The following is a 13,255-nucleotide window of genomic DNA, read 5'->3' as shown; positions in this document are numbered from 1 at the left end:
CAGGCCCCGGGTGCTACGCAACACACTGCCCACGCTGCTGTAGCTCCTACGGTAAGCCCTAACTCTAACCCGGTGGTAGACCCAACACTATACTGCTGTGTAGTACTGTGGTCTCCAACATAACTATCAGGCCCCGGGTGCTACGCAACACACTGCCCACGCTGCTGTAGCTTCTACGGTAAGCCCTAACTCTAACCCGGTGGTAGACCCAACACTATACTGCTGTGTAGTACTGTGGTCTCCAACATAACTATCAGGCCCCGGGTGCTACGCAACACACTGCCCACGCTGCTGTAGCTCCTACGGTAAGCCCTAACTCTAACCCGGTGGTAGACCCAACACTATACTGCTGTGTAGTACTGTGGTCTCCAACATAACTATCAGGCCCCGGGTGCTACGCAACACACTGCCCACGCTGCTGTAGCTCCTACGGTAAGCCCTAACTCTAACCCGGTGGTAGACCCAACACTATACTGCTGTGTAGTACTGTGGTCTCCAACATAACTATCAGGCCCCGGGTGCTACGCAACACACTGCCCACGCTGCTGTAGCTCCTACGGTAAGCCCCCCTTTAACCCTAACCATTTACTACTTTATAGTACTGTTAACTACTGTAAACCCAAACACTACTGTAAACTCAAACACTACTGTAGCCCCGGGGCTCCAGAACACTCTACCACAGCTCCTACGATGGTAGGCCCTATCCCTTACCCTAACTCTATAGTACTGTAGTCTCAAACACATAACCCTGACCCCAGACCTAGCTATAACCTAACCTTCACCTGCATGACTCAAGTGAAATATCTGACATGCTTCTTCCCTCTCTCTCTCTCTGTCTCTGTGTCTTTCTCTCTGTCTCTGTGTCTGTCTCTGTGTCTGTGTCTGTGTCTGTGTCTGTCTCTGTGTCTGTCTCTGTGTCTGTCTCTGTGTCTGTGTCTGTCTCTGTGTCTGTCTCTGTGTCTGTCTCTGTCTCTGTCTCTGTCTCTGTCTCTGTCTCTGTCTCTGTCTCTGTCTCTGTCTCTGTCTCTCGCTCTGTCTCTCTGTCTCTCTGTCTCTCTGTCTCTCTGTCTCTCTGTCTCTCTGTCTCTCTGTCTCTCTGTCTCTCTGTCTCTCTGTCTCTCTGTCTCTCTGTCTCTGTGTCTCTCGCTCTGTCTCTGTGTCTCTCGCTCTGTCTCTGTGTCTCTCTGTCTCTCTGTCTCTCTGTCTCTGTGTCTCTCTGTCTCTCTGTCTCTCTGTCTCTCTGTCTCTCTGTCTCTCTGTCTCTCTGTCTCTCTGTCTCTCTGTCGCTCTGTCGCTCTGTCGCTCTGTCTCTCGCTCTGTCTCTGTGTCTCTCGCTCTATCTCTGTGTCTCTCGCTCTGTCTCTGTGTCTCTCGCTCTGTCTTTGTCTCTGTCTCTCGCTCTCTCTGTCTCTGTCTCTCGCTCTCTCTGTCTCTGTGTCTCTCGCTCTGTCTCTCTGTCTCTGTCTCGCTCTCTCTCGCTTTGTCTCTCGCTCTGTCTCTGTCTCTCGCTCTGTCTCTCTGTCTCTGTCTCGCTCTCTCTCGCTCTGTCTCTCGCTCTGTCTCTGTCTCTCGCTCTGTCTCTGTCTCGCTCTGTCTCTCTCTGTCTCTCTCTGTCTCTGTGTCTCTCTCTGTCTCTGTGTCTCTCTCTGTCTCTGTGTCTCTCTCTGTCTCTGTGTCTCTCTCTGTCTCTGTGTCTCTCTCTGTCTCTGTGTCTCTCTCTGTCTCTGTGTGTCTCTCTGTCTCTGTGTCTCTCTCTGTCTCTGTGTCTCTCTTTGTCTCTGTGTCTCTCTCTGTCTCTGTGTCTCTCTCTGTCTCTGTGTCTCTCTCTGTCTCTGTGTCTCTCTCTGTCTCTGTGTCTCTCTCTGTCTCTGTGTCTCTCTCTGTCTCTGTGTCTCTCTGTATCCGTGTCTCTCTCTGTGTCTCTCTCTGTCTCTGTGTCTCTCTCTGTCTCTGTGTCTCTCTCTCTCTGTCTCTGTGTCTCTCTCTCTCTGTCTCTGTGTCTCGCTCTGTCTCTGTGTCTCGCTCTGTCTCTGTCTCGCTCTGTCTCGCTCTGTCTCTCTCTGTCTCTCTCTGTGTCTCTCTCTGTCTCTGTGTCTCTCTCTGTCTCTGTGTCTCTCTCTGTCTCTGTGTCTCTCTCTGTCTCTGTGTCTCTCTCTGTCTCTGTGTCTCTCTCTGTCTCTGTGTGTCTCTCTGTCTCTGTGTCTCTCTTTGTCTCTGTGTCTCTCTCTGTCTCTGTGTCTCTCTCTGTCTCTGTGTCTCTCTCTGTCTCTGTGTCTCTGTGTCTCTCTCTGTCTCTGTGTCTCTCTCTGTCTCTGTGTCTCTCTCTGTCTCTGTGTCTCTGTGTCTCTCTCTGTCTCTGTGTCTCTCTCTGTCTCTGTGTCTCTGTGTCTCTCTCTGTCTCTGTGTCTCTCTCTGTCTCTGTGTCTCTCTCTGTCTCTGTGTCTCTCTCTGTCTCTGTGTCTCTCTCTGTCTCTGTGTCTGTGTCTCTCTCTGTCTCTGTGTCTGTGTCTCTCTCTGTCTCTGTGTCTCTCTCTGTCTCTGTGTCTCTGTGTCTCTCTCTGTCTCTGTGTCTCTCTCTGTCTCTGTGTCTCTCTCTGTCTCTGTGTCTCTCTCTGTGTCGCTACAGGGAGTGGATGCAGGTGTAATGACAGGTAGGCTTTGTCTTTATGATTCATCATTTGATTTCTGATAAGAGACATGATTACATAGCCTTTCCCCTTGGCTGTGTCCTGTATTACCTTTGTATTTGTCTCTCTCTCTCTGTGTGTGTAGCGGTAAGCTGGGTGAACGTAGCGTCTCAGGCCTCTCCGAGGCCGTGGTCAGACAACAGGACCACCCCATTCCAACGGACAGGGAAGACCCCTGATCAGAGAAACTACTCGCAGGTACAATGGGCCTCTGAGGAAATCTTGACCTCACCTGGGCAACTGTAATTAAATCTCTGACTGACCCTCTCACCCCCAGCAGGACTTCCATGCAGGGTACTCAGGGGGGCGTGTCTGTTCTAACCCCACCCCCGCAGACAGCAACTGTGGTCTGCGGCAGAGACGGCTCCAGCCCGGACTGGGCCCTGGGACGGTGCTTGCTCCTGAGCCCCTCTACTTTGAGGTGGGAGATGTCTACATGAAATTCTGTATTTGACAATATGCATTTCAGTTGGAATCAAATCCTTACTTGAGATACAACTGTCATGTAAATCCTGTATCTCCATTCATAGGAGATTTCAGTTCTTCGTGTATCGTTTGTTTCCATCTTGGTCACTGTGTATTAGGAGTTAGTGAGGCTGTAGATGTAGAAAGCGGAGGTATTGTGTGAACTAGTCCTCAGTCAGTGTGTAATGGTATGTTACAGCTGTACAAGTTAGGTGTTTGGTCAATTCTAAAGTCTGTTTCAGGATGAGGATGAGTTTCCAGAGCTGGTCTCAGGAGGGGCACAGAGGAACATCAAACCAGACCCTAACCCTTCCCAGAACCAACACCAGTCCAAACTAACCAAGAACCTGGTGAGAGACCGGTTAATCTCTCCTTCCTTCCTTCCTTGAGAATTTCACTTGTTTTTTGTTTTTTTTGCACCAAAATGAGTAGAAAGGTTGACCACAAAACAATCTATCCCAGTAGTAACCCCCCCCCCCGTCCCCCTCCTCCTCTCTCCAGCTGGATAACCTTCCAGAGAACTCTCCCATCAACATCGTCCAGACCCCCATCCCCATCACCACCTCCGTCCCCAAGAGGGCCAAGAGTCAGAGGAAGAAGGCCCTGGCCGCTGCCCTGGCTACAGCACAGGAGTACTCTGAGATCAGCATGGAGCAGAGGAAACTACAGGTACCAGCATACAATATCTTAGCTAGCTAGGAAACTACAGATACCAGCATGCAGTGTCAGCTAGGAAATTACAGTTAGCTAATCACAGATAACTACAAGCACCAGCAAGCATTCTGTTAGCTTTTCACATAAAACTACAGATACCAGCATGCACTGTCAGCTAGTCATAGCGCAGGACTATAATGGAAAAGCGGTTGCTAGTTGTATTGTACTACGTCTGAGTGTGCTGAGCCAGTGTTGCTGTTCCCTGTAGGAGGCACTGACCAAAGCAGCAGGGAAGAAGAGTAAGACTCCAGTCCAGTTGGACCTGGGAGACATGCTGGCTGCTCTGGAGAAACAGCAGCAGGCCATGAAGGCTCGACAAATAACCAATACTAAACCACTGTCCTTCACAGGTACACACTGCACACACACACACACACACACTGCACACACACACACACACACTGCACACACACACTGCACACACACACTGCACACACACACTGCCCACACACACCGCACCCACACACACCGCACCCACACACACCGCACCCACACACACCGCACCCACACACACCGCACCCACACACACCGCACACCGCACCCCACACACCGCACCCCACACACACACACACACCGCACCCACACACACACCGCACCCACACACACACACACACCGCACCCACACACACACACACACCGCACCCACACACACACACACCGCACACACGCACACACACCGCACCCCCCCACACTACACACACACACACACACACCGCACCGCACTCCACACACACACACTGCACCGCACCGCACCCCCCCACACACTGCACCGCACCGCACACACACACATTGCACCACACCGCACACACACACACACTGAACCTCACTCACTCACACACACACACACACACTGCACCACACCTCACTCACACACACACACACACACACACACTGCCCCACACACTGCACCTCACTCCACACACACACACACACTGCCCCACACCCACACACACTGCACCACACCCCCCCACACACACACTGCACCGCACCACACATACCGCACCCCACATACTGCACCGCACCGCACCCCACACTGCACTGCACCACACACACTGCACCGCACCACACACACGGCACCCCACACACTGCACCGTCACTCACCCTTTCTCTCTCTCTGACTGCCCTCTCTCGCTCTCCAGTGGGTACAGCAGCCCCGTTCCATGGTGCCGGGCCGGGAGCAGGGTCAGGTATAGTATCAATGTTGAAGGCCCAGCAGGCCCACTCTGCCCCCCTCAACATGCTGGACTCCAGCGCTCCACGCCTGAAGAGAGGGAAGGAGAGAGAGATCCCTAAAGTCAAACGACCCACCGCCCTGAAGAAGGTGAGAGGAGGAGAAGATAGATCTCAATGTGTGTCTGAGGGGGAAGGGGTGTGTTGGTCTAACCCAGTCTCTGTTCTCTCTGTGTAGATCATTCTGAAGGAGCGTGAGGGGGAAGGGGTGTGTTGGTCTAACCCAGTCTCTGTTCTCTCTGTGTAGATCATTCTGAAGGAGCGTGAGGGGAAGAGGGGGAAGGGGTGTGTGGATCAGATTGCTACCAGCCAGGAAGAACAGGGAGAAGATGAGCTACACTTCACTGACGACCTCACACGGGAACCTGCCTCTCAGGAGGGTAGGTACAGGGTCAGGGGTCAGAGAGAGGAGGAGCTACACTTCACTGATGACCTCAAACGGGACCTTGGCAGAGTTTGCTCATTTTAGGCCATTCCCTTGGTCTTAAAGTGAATTCTTGCAAATCTAAGGGTCCTACTGATCTGCGTGTATGACGTGGTGTTGTCTAATATACCCCCCTGTGATATTCTGCACCGTCTGTTTCCTGTAGAGAACGGTCTGAGCGTGCCCAGTGATGACGCGTCCCTGTCCCCGGCCAGTCAGAACTCTCCGTACAGCATCACGCCTGTTTCCCAGGGATCCCCTGGCTCCTCCGGCATCGGCAGCCCCATGGCCTCTAACGCCATCACCAAGATACACAGCCGCCGCTTCAGAGAGTGAGTCTCTCTCACACACACACACACACACACAGAAATTGCTTGGTACTGAGAATCCTAGTGGTTCAAATGTCACACACTCATTTGGTGGGTTAGCAACACAGAAGCATTTAGAGCAGGGCTATACAATAAGGACTTGTACGTACACACAGACAGGCACTGCTTTGTTTATTAATGTCTTGGGCTGTAGGCCCTTTGTCTCATTCCATCCCTTAAGCACTGTGTCAGACATCCTACTAGCTCTCTATGCCTCTCCTCTCTTCCTCACACCATATCATACCATATATTAGCCCAGTGTTTCCCAACTCCAGTCCCCCCAACAGTACACATTGTTGTAGCCCTGGACAAACTCACCTGATTCCACTCAGAGGGGATGATGTTTAGTTGAATCAGGGGTTTGTCTGGGGCTACAACAAAACTGTGGTGTTGGACTGGAGTTGGGAACCACTGAACTACACAATGGTGTGTGAGTGTTTTCTAATTGTGTGTGTGAACGTGGTTTGTGTGTGTGTTAACCTGTTTGTGTGTGTTCCTCTTAAGGTTGGGCCGATATATGATTACATCTAATATTGGGATATTTGACATTGACGATATATTGTGATGTGCAAGACTGTACTCTAATTGAAATGTACAAATCAAAACTGTGCATTTAAGGCTAAATTAATGAACTAAGCCTTATTTTTTTGCCATACTACGATTATTTAATGATAATGTGACCAATATCGTAAATAAGATTTTTTTAAATTGCACAGTCTGGAATGATGTGGTCATTAACGGCGCAAAACGATTATATGGGATATTGCAGTATTTGGAGTAGCATATCGTTGAAGAGGCCTCCCCAAATGTGACCTAACCCTAGTCCCTCTCTATCACTGTCTCCAAGTACTGTAACCTGGTGTTGAATAAGGAGATGGTTAGCAGATGTTAATGCGAGTATAGAGAAATGCTTGTACTTCTAGTTCCGACAGTGCAGTAATATCTAACAAGTAATCTAACAATTCCACAACAAATACCTAATACACACAAATCTAAGTAAAGGAATGGAATAAGAATATATACATATAAATATATGGATGAGGGATGACCGAGCGGCATAGACAAGATACTGTAGATGGTTTAAAATACAGTATATAAACTCAGCAAAAAAGAAACGTCCTCTCACTGTCAACTGCGTTTATTTTCAGCAAACTTAACGTGTAAATATTTGTATGAACATAACAAGATTCAACAACTGAGACACAAACGGAACAAGTTCCACAGACATGTGACTAACATAAATTGAATAATGTGTTCCTGAACAAAGGGGGGGGGTCAAAATCAAAAGTAACAGTCAGTATCTGGTGTGGCCACCAGCTGCATTAAGTACTGCAGTGCATCTCCTCCTCATGGACTGAACCAGATTTGCCAGTTCTTGCTGTGAGATCCCACTCTTCCACCAAGACACCTGCAAGTTCCCAGACATTTCTGGGGGGAATGGCCCTCACCCTCCGATCCAACAGGTCCCAGACTTGCTCAAAGGGATTGAGATCCGGGCTCTTCGCTGACCATGGCAGAACACTGACATTGCTGTCTTGCAGGAAATCACACACAGAACGAGCAGTATGGCTGGTGGCATTGTCATGCTGGAGGGTCATGTCAGGATGAGCCTGTAGGAAGGGTACCACATGAGGGAGGAGGATGTCTTCCCTGTAACGCACAGCGTTGAGATTGCCTGCAATGACAACAAGCTCAGTACGATGATGCTGTGACACACCGCCCCAGACCATGACGGACCCTCCACCTCCAAATCAATCCCGCTCCAGAGTACAGGCCTCGGTGTAACGCTCATTCCTTCGACGATAAACGCGAATCCGACCATCACCCCTGGTGAGCCAAATTGTGACTCGTCGGTGAAGAGTACTTTTAGCCAGTCCTGTCTGGTCCAGTAACAGTGGGTTTGTGCCTATTGGCGACGTTGTTGCCGGTGATGTCTGGTGAGGACCTGCTATACAACAGGACTACAAGCCCTCAGTCCAGCCTCTCTCAGCCTATTGCGGACAGTCTGAGCACCGATGGAGGGATTGTGCGTTCCTGGTGTAACGCGGGCAGTTGTTGCCATCCTGTACCTGTCCCGCAGGTGTGATGTTCAGATCTACCGATCCTGTGCAGGTGTTGTTACACGTGGTCTGCCACTGCGAGGATGATCAGCTGTCCATCCTGTCTCCCTGTAGCGCTGTCTTAGGCGTCTCACAGTACGGACACATCTGCAGTCCTCATGCCTCCTTGCAGCATGCCTAAGGCACGTTCACGCAGATGAGCAGGGACCCTGGGCATCTTTCTTTTGTTGTTTTTCAGAGTCAGTAAAAAGGCCTCTTTTTAGTCTCCTAAGTTTTCATAACTGTGACCTTAATTGCCTACCGCCTGTAAGCTGTTAGTGTCTAAACGACCGTTCCACAGCTCCATGTTCATTAATTGTTTATGGGTCATTGAACAAGCATGGGAACAGTGTTTAAACCCTTTATAATGAAGATCTGTGGAGATATTTCTATTTTTACAAATTATCTTTGAAAGACAGGGTCCTGAAAAAGGGATGTTTCTTTTTTTGCTGAGTTTACATATGAGATGCGTATGTAAGATATGTAAACATTATTAAAGTGGCATTATTAAAGTGACTATTGATCCATTTATTAAAGTGGCCAATGATTTCAAGTCTGTATGTAGGCAGTAGCCTCTGTGTTAGTGATGGCTGTTTAACAATCTGATGTATGTTTTAATATTAATGTCTCTGTCTCCAGGTGTTGAATAAGGAGATAGATGAATGTGTTTTATAATATTAGTGTGTGTTTCTCTCTGTCTCCAGGTACTGTAATCAGGTGTTGAATAAGGAGATAGATGAGAGTGTGACGATGCTGCTGCAGGAACTGGTCCGGTTCCAGGAGAGGGTTTATCAGAAGGACCCCAGCAAAGCCAAGACCAAACGCAGACTGGTCATGGGCCTTAGAGAGGTCACCAAACACATGAAGCTCCACAAGATCAAGTGTGTCCTCATCTCACCCAACTGTGAGAAGATCCAGGCCAAAGGTCAGGGGTCATTCTTGTCATTAATCCTGGGTTATGTTTTTTGAAAAGGAGTGAACCCCAGAGTGTACTACTCAACCAGGTCCAATAAGAACACGAGGTTTTTGTTTTTGCGGTTGCTAAGCATTTAGCTAGTGTGCCTAACTGAACATCACCCTGATCTTGGGGTGTGGGGTTCCAAATGCATGCTAAGTTTCTGAATATTTCAAATATTCATCCCCAATGGCCATTTAAGTGTCCACCAGAGGGCGGTAGCATATTAATATGCTCAGCACAGGCTGCATCAATCTTCTACATAACTAGTGACTGTGTGTTGTCTATTGCAGGGGGTCTAGATGAGGCTCTGTACAACGTCATAGCCATGGCCAGAGAACAGGAGATCCCGTTTGTGTTTGCTCTGGGTAGGAAGGCTCTCGGACGCTGTGTCAACAAACTGGTGCCGGTCAGTGTGGTGGGCGTCTTCAACTTCTCTGGAGCAGAGGTAAGACATTGAACACAACCTGTCTGCATGTTTATAACACCTTTAATACTGTAAGTTTTTACAGAAAAAAAGCAAATGGAAGTGTGTAAAGTCTGTCTTTCTCTTTCCCCTCTCCCCGTCCTCCACCCCTCCCTCTCCACCCTCCTCTAGGGTCTGTTTAACCGGTTAGTGTCTCTGACGGAGGATGCTCGTAAGTCCTACAAGGACATGGTGTCAGCGCTGGAGCAGGAGCAGGCTGAGGAGGCGCTGAAGAACGTCAAGAAGGTCACCCACCACATGGGCCACTCCAGGAACCCCTCCGCTGCCTCTGCCATCTCCTTCTGCTCTGTCATCTCTGAACCCATCTCTGAGGTCAACGAGAAGGAGTACGGTAAGAGATGACCCTGATCCCGACCTTTAACCCTGACTCTGACCTATGTCTGAGATCATAGAGGTCTCTCTTTACATGTGAATATAATGTGAAATGTCTCTCCTCAGAGACCAACTGGAGGAGCATGGTGGAGTCGTCAGATGGGCTGGAGCCTGTGGAGGCTAAACCCAGCCATCCTGCTGCTTCCTCTGGGTTGCAGAGAGACAACCAGCCCCCCTCCACCACCACCAACCGCAGCCCTTACTCCACTACCCTCCAGCTCAGAGCAGCCGTCCCTGCTCCAGGCTCAGGCCCGGGGGAGAGAGAGGAGGGCCGGGCAGACGACCGCTTGGAGCTGGCCTCCCAGCAGAGCACGGAGACAGGCAGTTTGGATGGGAGCTGCAGGGACCTCCTCAACTCCTCCATCACCTCCACCACCTCCACCCTAGTCCCCGGTATGCTGGAGGAGGCAGAGGAAGAGGAGGAGGAGGAGGAAGAGTACACACCAGAGCCCATCTCTGTGGAGGTGCCTGCGGTCATCAGCCGTATTGAGTGCTGGGTGTCTAAGACACTTGAGAACCTTCAGCTGGGGAAGAGCCAGGACAGCACAGAGGAGGATGAGGAAGAGGAGGAGGAGGAGGAGGGGGGAGTGCAGAGTGAGGAGGAAGAGGAGTTGGATTCTGCTGATGTCACAGAGACTGGGCTGGAGAGGACGGAGAAGATGGTGGCCAATAATATCACTGGCTGATTAGACCTCATTCATCCCTCTCTCTGTCTTTCTTTTTTTTGTTTCTCGCTAAGTTCGCTCTGTGTACACTCCATCACTTGTCTTCCTCGCTCCCCCCCTCTCACCTGTTCCCCTAACCTGTACTCTTTCACCTCTATCACACACTCTCACCCCCCCCCCCCTCTCACCTGTTCCCCTAACCTGTACTCTTTCACCTCTATCACACACACTCACCCCCCTCCCTCTCACCTGTTCCCCTAACCTGTACTCTTTCACCTCTATCACACACTCTCACCCCCCCCCCTCTCACCTGTTCCCCTAACCTGTACTCTTTCACCTCTATCACACACTCTCACCCCCCCCCTCTCACCTGTTCCCCTAACCTGCACTCTTTCACCTCTATCACACACTCTCACCCCCCCCCCCCCCTCACCTGTTCCCCTAACCTGCACTCTTTCACCACCTCTATCACACACTCACCCCCCCCCTCTCACCTGTTCCCCTAACCTGCACTCTTTCACCACCTCTATCACACACTCACCCCCCCCCCCTCTCACCTGTTCCCCTAACCTGCACTCTTTCACCACCTCTATCACACACTCACCCCCCCCCTCTCACCTGTTCCCCTAACCTGCACTCTTTCACCACCTCTATCACACTCTCACCCCCCCCCCCCTCAGCTGTTCCCCTAACCTGTACTCTTTCACCACCTCTATCACACACTCACCCCCCCCCTCTCACCTGTTCCCCTAACCTGCACTCTTTCACCACCTCTATCACACACTCACCCCCCCCCCCTCTCACCTGTTCCCCTAACCTGCACTCTTTCACCACCTCTATCACACACTCACCCCCCCCCCTCTCACCTGTTCCCCTAACCTGCACTCTTTCACCACCTCTATCACACACTCACCCCCCCCCTCTCACCTGTTCCCCTAACCTGCACTCTTTCACCACCTCTATCACACACTCTCACCCCCCCCCCCTCACCTGTTCCCCTAACCTGTACTCTTTCACCTCTATCACACACTCTCACCCCCCCTCTCACCTGTTCCCCTAACCTGCGCTCTTTCACCTCTATCACACACTCTCACCCCCCCCCTCTCACCTGTTCCCCTAACCTGTACTCTTTCACCTCTATCACACACTCTCACCCCCCCCCTCTCACCTGTTCCCCTAACCTGTACTCTTTCACCTCTATCACACACTCTCACCCCCCCCCTCTCACCTGTTCCCCTAACCTGTACTCTTTCACCTCTATCACACACTCTCACCCCCCCCCCCCTCTCACCTGTTCCCCTAACCTGTACTCTTTCACCTCTATCACACACTCTCACCCCCCCCCCCCTCTCACCTGTTCCCCTAACCTGCACTCTTTCACCTCTATCACACACTCTCACCCCCCCCCCCCCTCTCACCTGTTCCCCTAACCTGCACTCTTTCACCTCTATCACACACTCTCACCCCCCCCCCTCTCACCTGTTCCCCTAACCTGTACTCTTTCACCACCTCTATCACACACTCTCACCCCCCCCCCCTCACCTGTTCCCCTAACCTGTACTCTTTCACCTCTATCACACACTCTCACCCCCCCCCCTCACCTGTTCCCCTAACCTGCACTCTTTCACCACCTCTATCACACACTCACCCCCCCCCTCTCACCTGTTCCCCTAACCTGCACTCTTTCACCACCTCTATCACACTCTCACCCCCCCCCCCCTCAGCTGTTCCCCTAACCTGTACTCTTTCACCACCTCTATCACACACTCACCCCCCCCCTCTCACCTGTTCCCCTAACCTGCACTCTTTCACCACCTCTATCACACACTCACCCCCCCCCCCTCTCACCTGTTCCCCTAACCTGCACTCTTTCACCACCTCTATCACACACTCACCCCCCCCCCTCTCACCTGTTCCCCTAACCTGCACTCTTTCACCACCTCTATCACACACTCACCCCCCCCCCTCTCACCTGTTCCCCTAACCTGCACTCTTTCACCACCTCTATCACACACTCTCACCCCCCCCCCCTCACCTGTTCCCCTAACCTGTACTCTTTCACCTCTATCACACACTCTCACCCCCCCTCTCACCTGTTCCCCTAACCTGCGCTCTTTCACCTCTATCACACACTCTCACCCCCCCCCTCTCACCTGTTCCCCTAACCTGTACTCTTTCACCTCTATCACACACTCTCACCCCCCCCCTCTCACCTGTTCCCCTAACCTGTACTCTTTCACCTCTATCACACACTCTCACCCCCCCCCTCTCACCTGTTCCCCTAACCTGTACTCTTTCACCTCTATCACACACTCTCACCCCCCCCCCCCTCTCACCTGTTCCCCTAACCTGTACTCTTTCACCTCTATCACACACTCTCACCCCCCCCCCCCTCTCACCTGTTCCCCTAACCTGCACTCTTTCACCTCTATCACACACTCTCACCCCCCCCCCCCCTCTCACCTGTTCCCCTAACCTGCACTCTTTCACCTCTATCACACACTCTCACCCCCCCCCCTCTCACCTGTTCCCCTAACCTGTACTCTTTCACCACCTCTATCACACACTCTCACCCCCCCCCCCTCACCTGTTCCCCTAACCTGTACTCTTTCACCTCTATCACACACTCTCACCCCCCCCCCTCACCTGTTCCCCTAACCTGTACTCTTTCACCTCTATCACACACTCTCACCCCCCCCCCCCCCCCTCTCACCTGTTCCCCTAACCTGCACTCTTTCACCTCTATCACACACTCTCACCCCCCCCCCTCACCTGTTCCCCTAACCTGC

The 13,255-nt window shown here is 51.6% G+C and overlaps 1 protein-coding gene across 1 annotated transcript; it reads left to right on the top strand.

Moving 5' to 3' along the window:
- Positions 1-115: 115 nt before the first annotated feature.
- Positions 116-10,887, top strand: LOC129850804 (selenocysteine insertion sequence-binding protein 2-like). Its single transcript, XM_055917036.1, has 14 exons — positions 116-178; positions 2,627-2,651; positions 2,773-2,885; positions 2,965-3,108; positions 3,395-3,502; positions 3,654-3,821; positions 4,075-4,216; positions 5,006-5,187; positions 5,344-5,476; positions 5,687-5,852; positions 8,692-8,912; positions 9,236-9,390; positions 9,541-9,760; positions 9,868-10,887. The coding sequence occupies exons 2-14, from the start codon at positions 2,645-2,647 to the stop codon at positions 10,485-10,487; spliced, it is 2,379 nt and encodes a 792-aa protein (XP_055773011.1). The 5' UTR covers positions 116-178; positions 2,627-2,644; the 3' UTR covers positions 10,488-10,887.
- Positions 10,888-13,255: the final 2,368 nt, after the last annotated feature.

Source organism: Salvelinus fontinalis, unplaced genomic scaffold (assembly GCF_029448725.1).
Source record: "Salvelinus fontinalis isolate EN_2023a unplaced genomic scaffold, ASM2944872v1 scaffold_2344, whole genome shotgun sequence".
NCBI lineage: Eukaryota > Metazoa > Chordata > Actinopteri > Salmoniformes > Salmonidae > Salvelinus > Salvelinus fontinalis.
This window is presented reverse-complemented; position numbering and strand designations above follow the sequence as displayed.

What these genes read in the sequence shown, in the direction of transcription:
- LOC129850804 (XM_055917036.1), top strand. An exon ending in TGGAGCAGAGGAAACTACAG is followed by an intron (nt 3,822 to 4,074) that starts GTACCAGCATAC and finishes TGTTCCCTGTAG; the next exon opens with GAGGCACTGACCAAAGCAGC. An exon ending in GACCCACCGCCCTGAAGAAG is followed by an intron (nt 5,188 to 5,343) that starts GTGAGAGGAGGA and finishes CTCTCTGTGTAG; the next exon opens with ATCATTCTGAAGGAGCGTGA.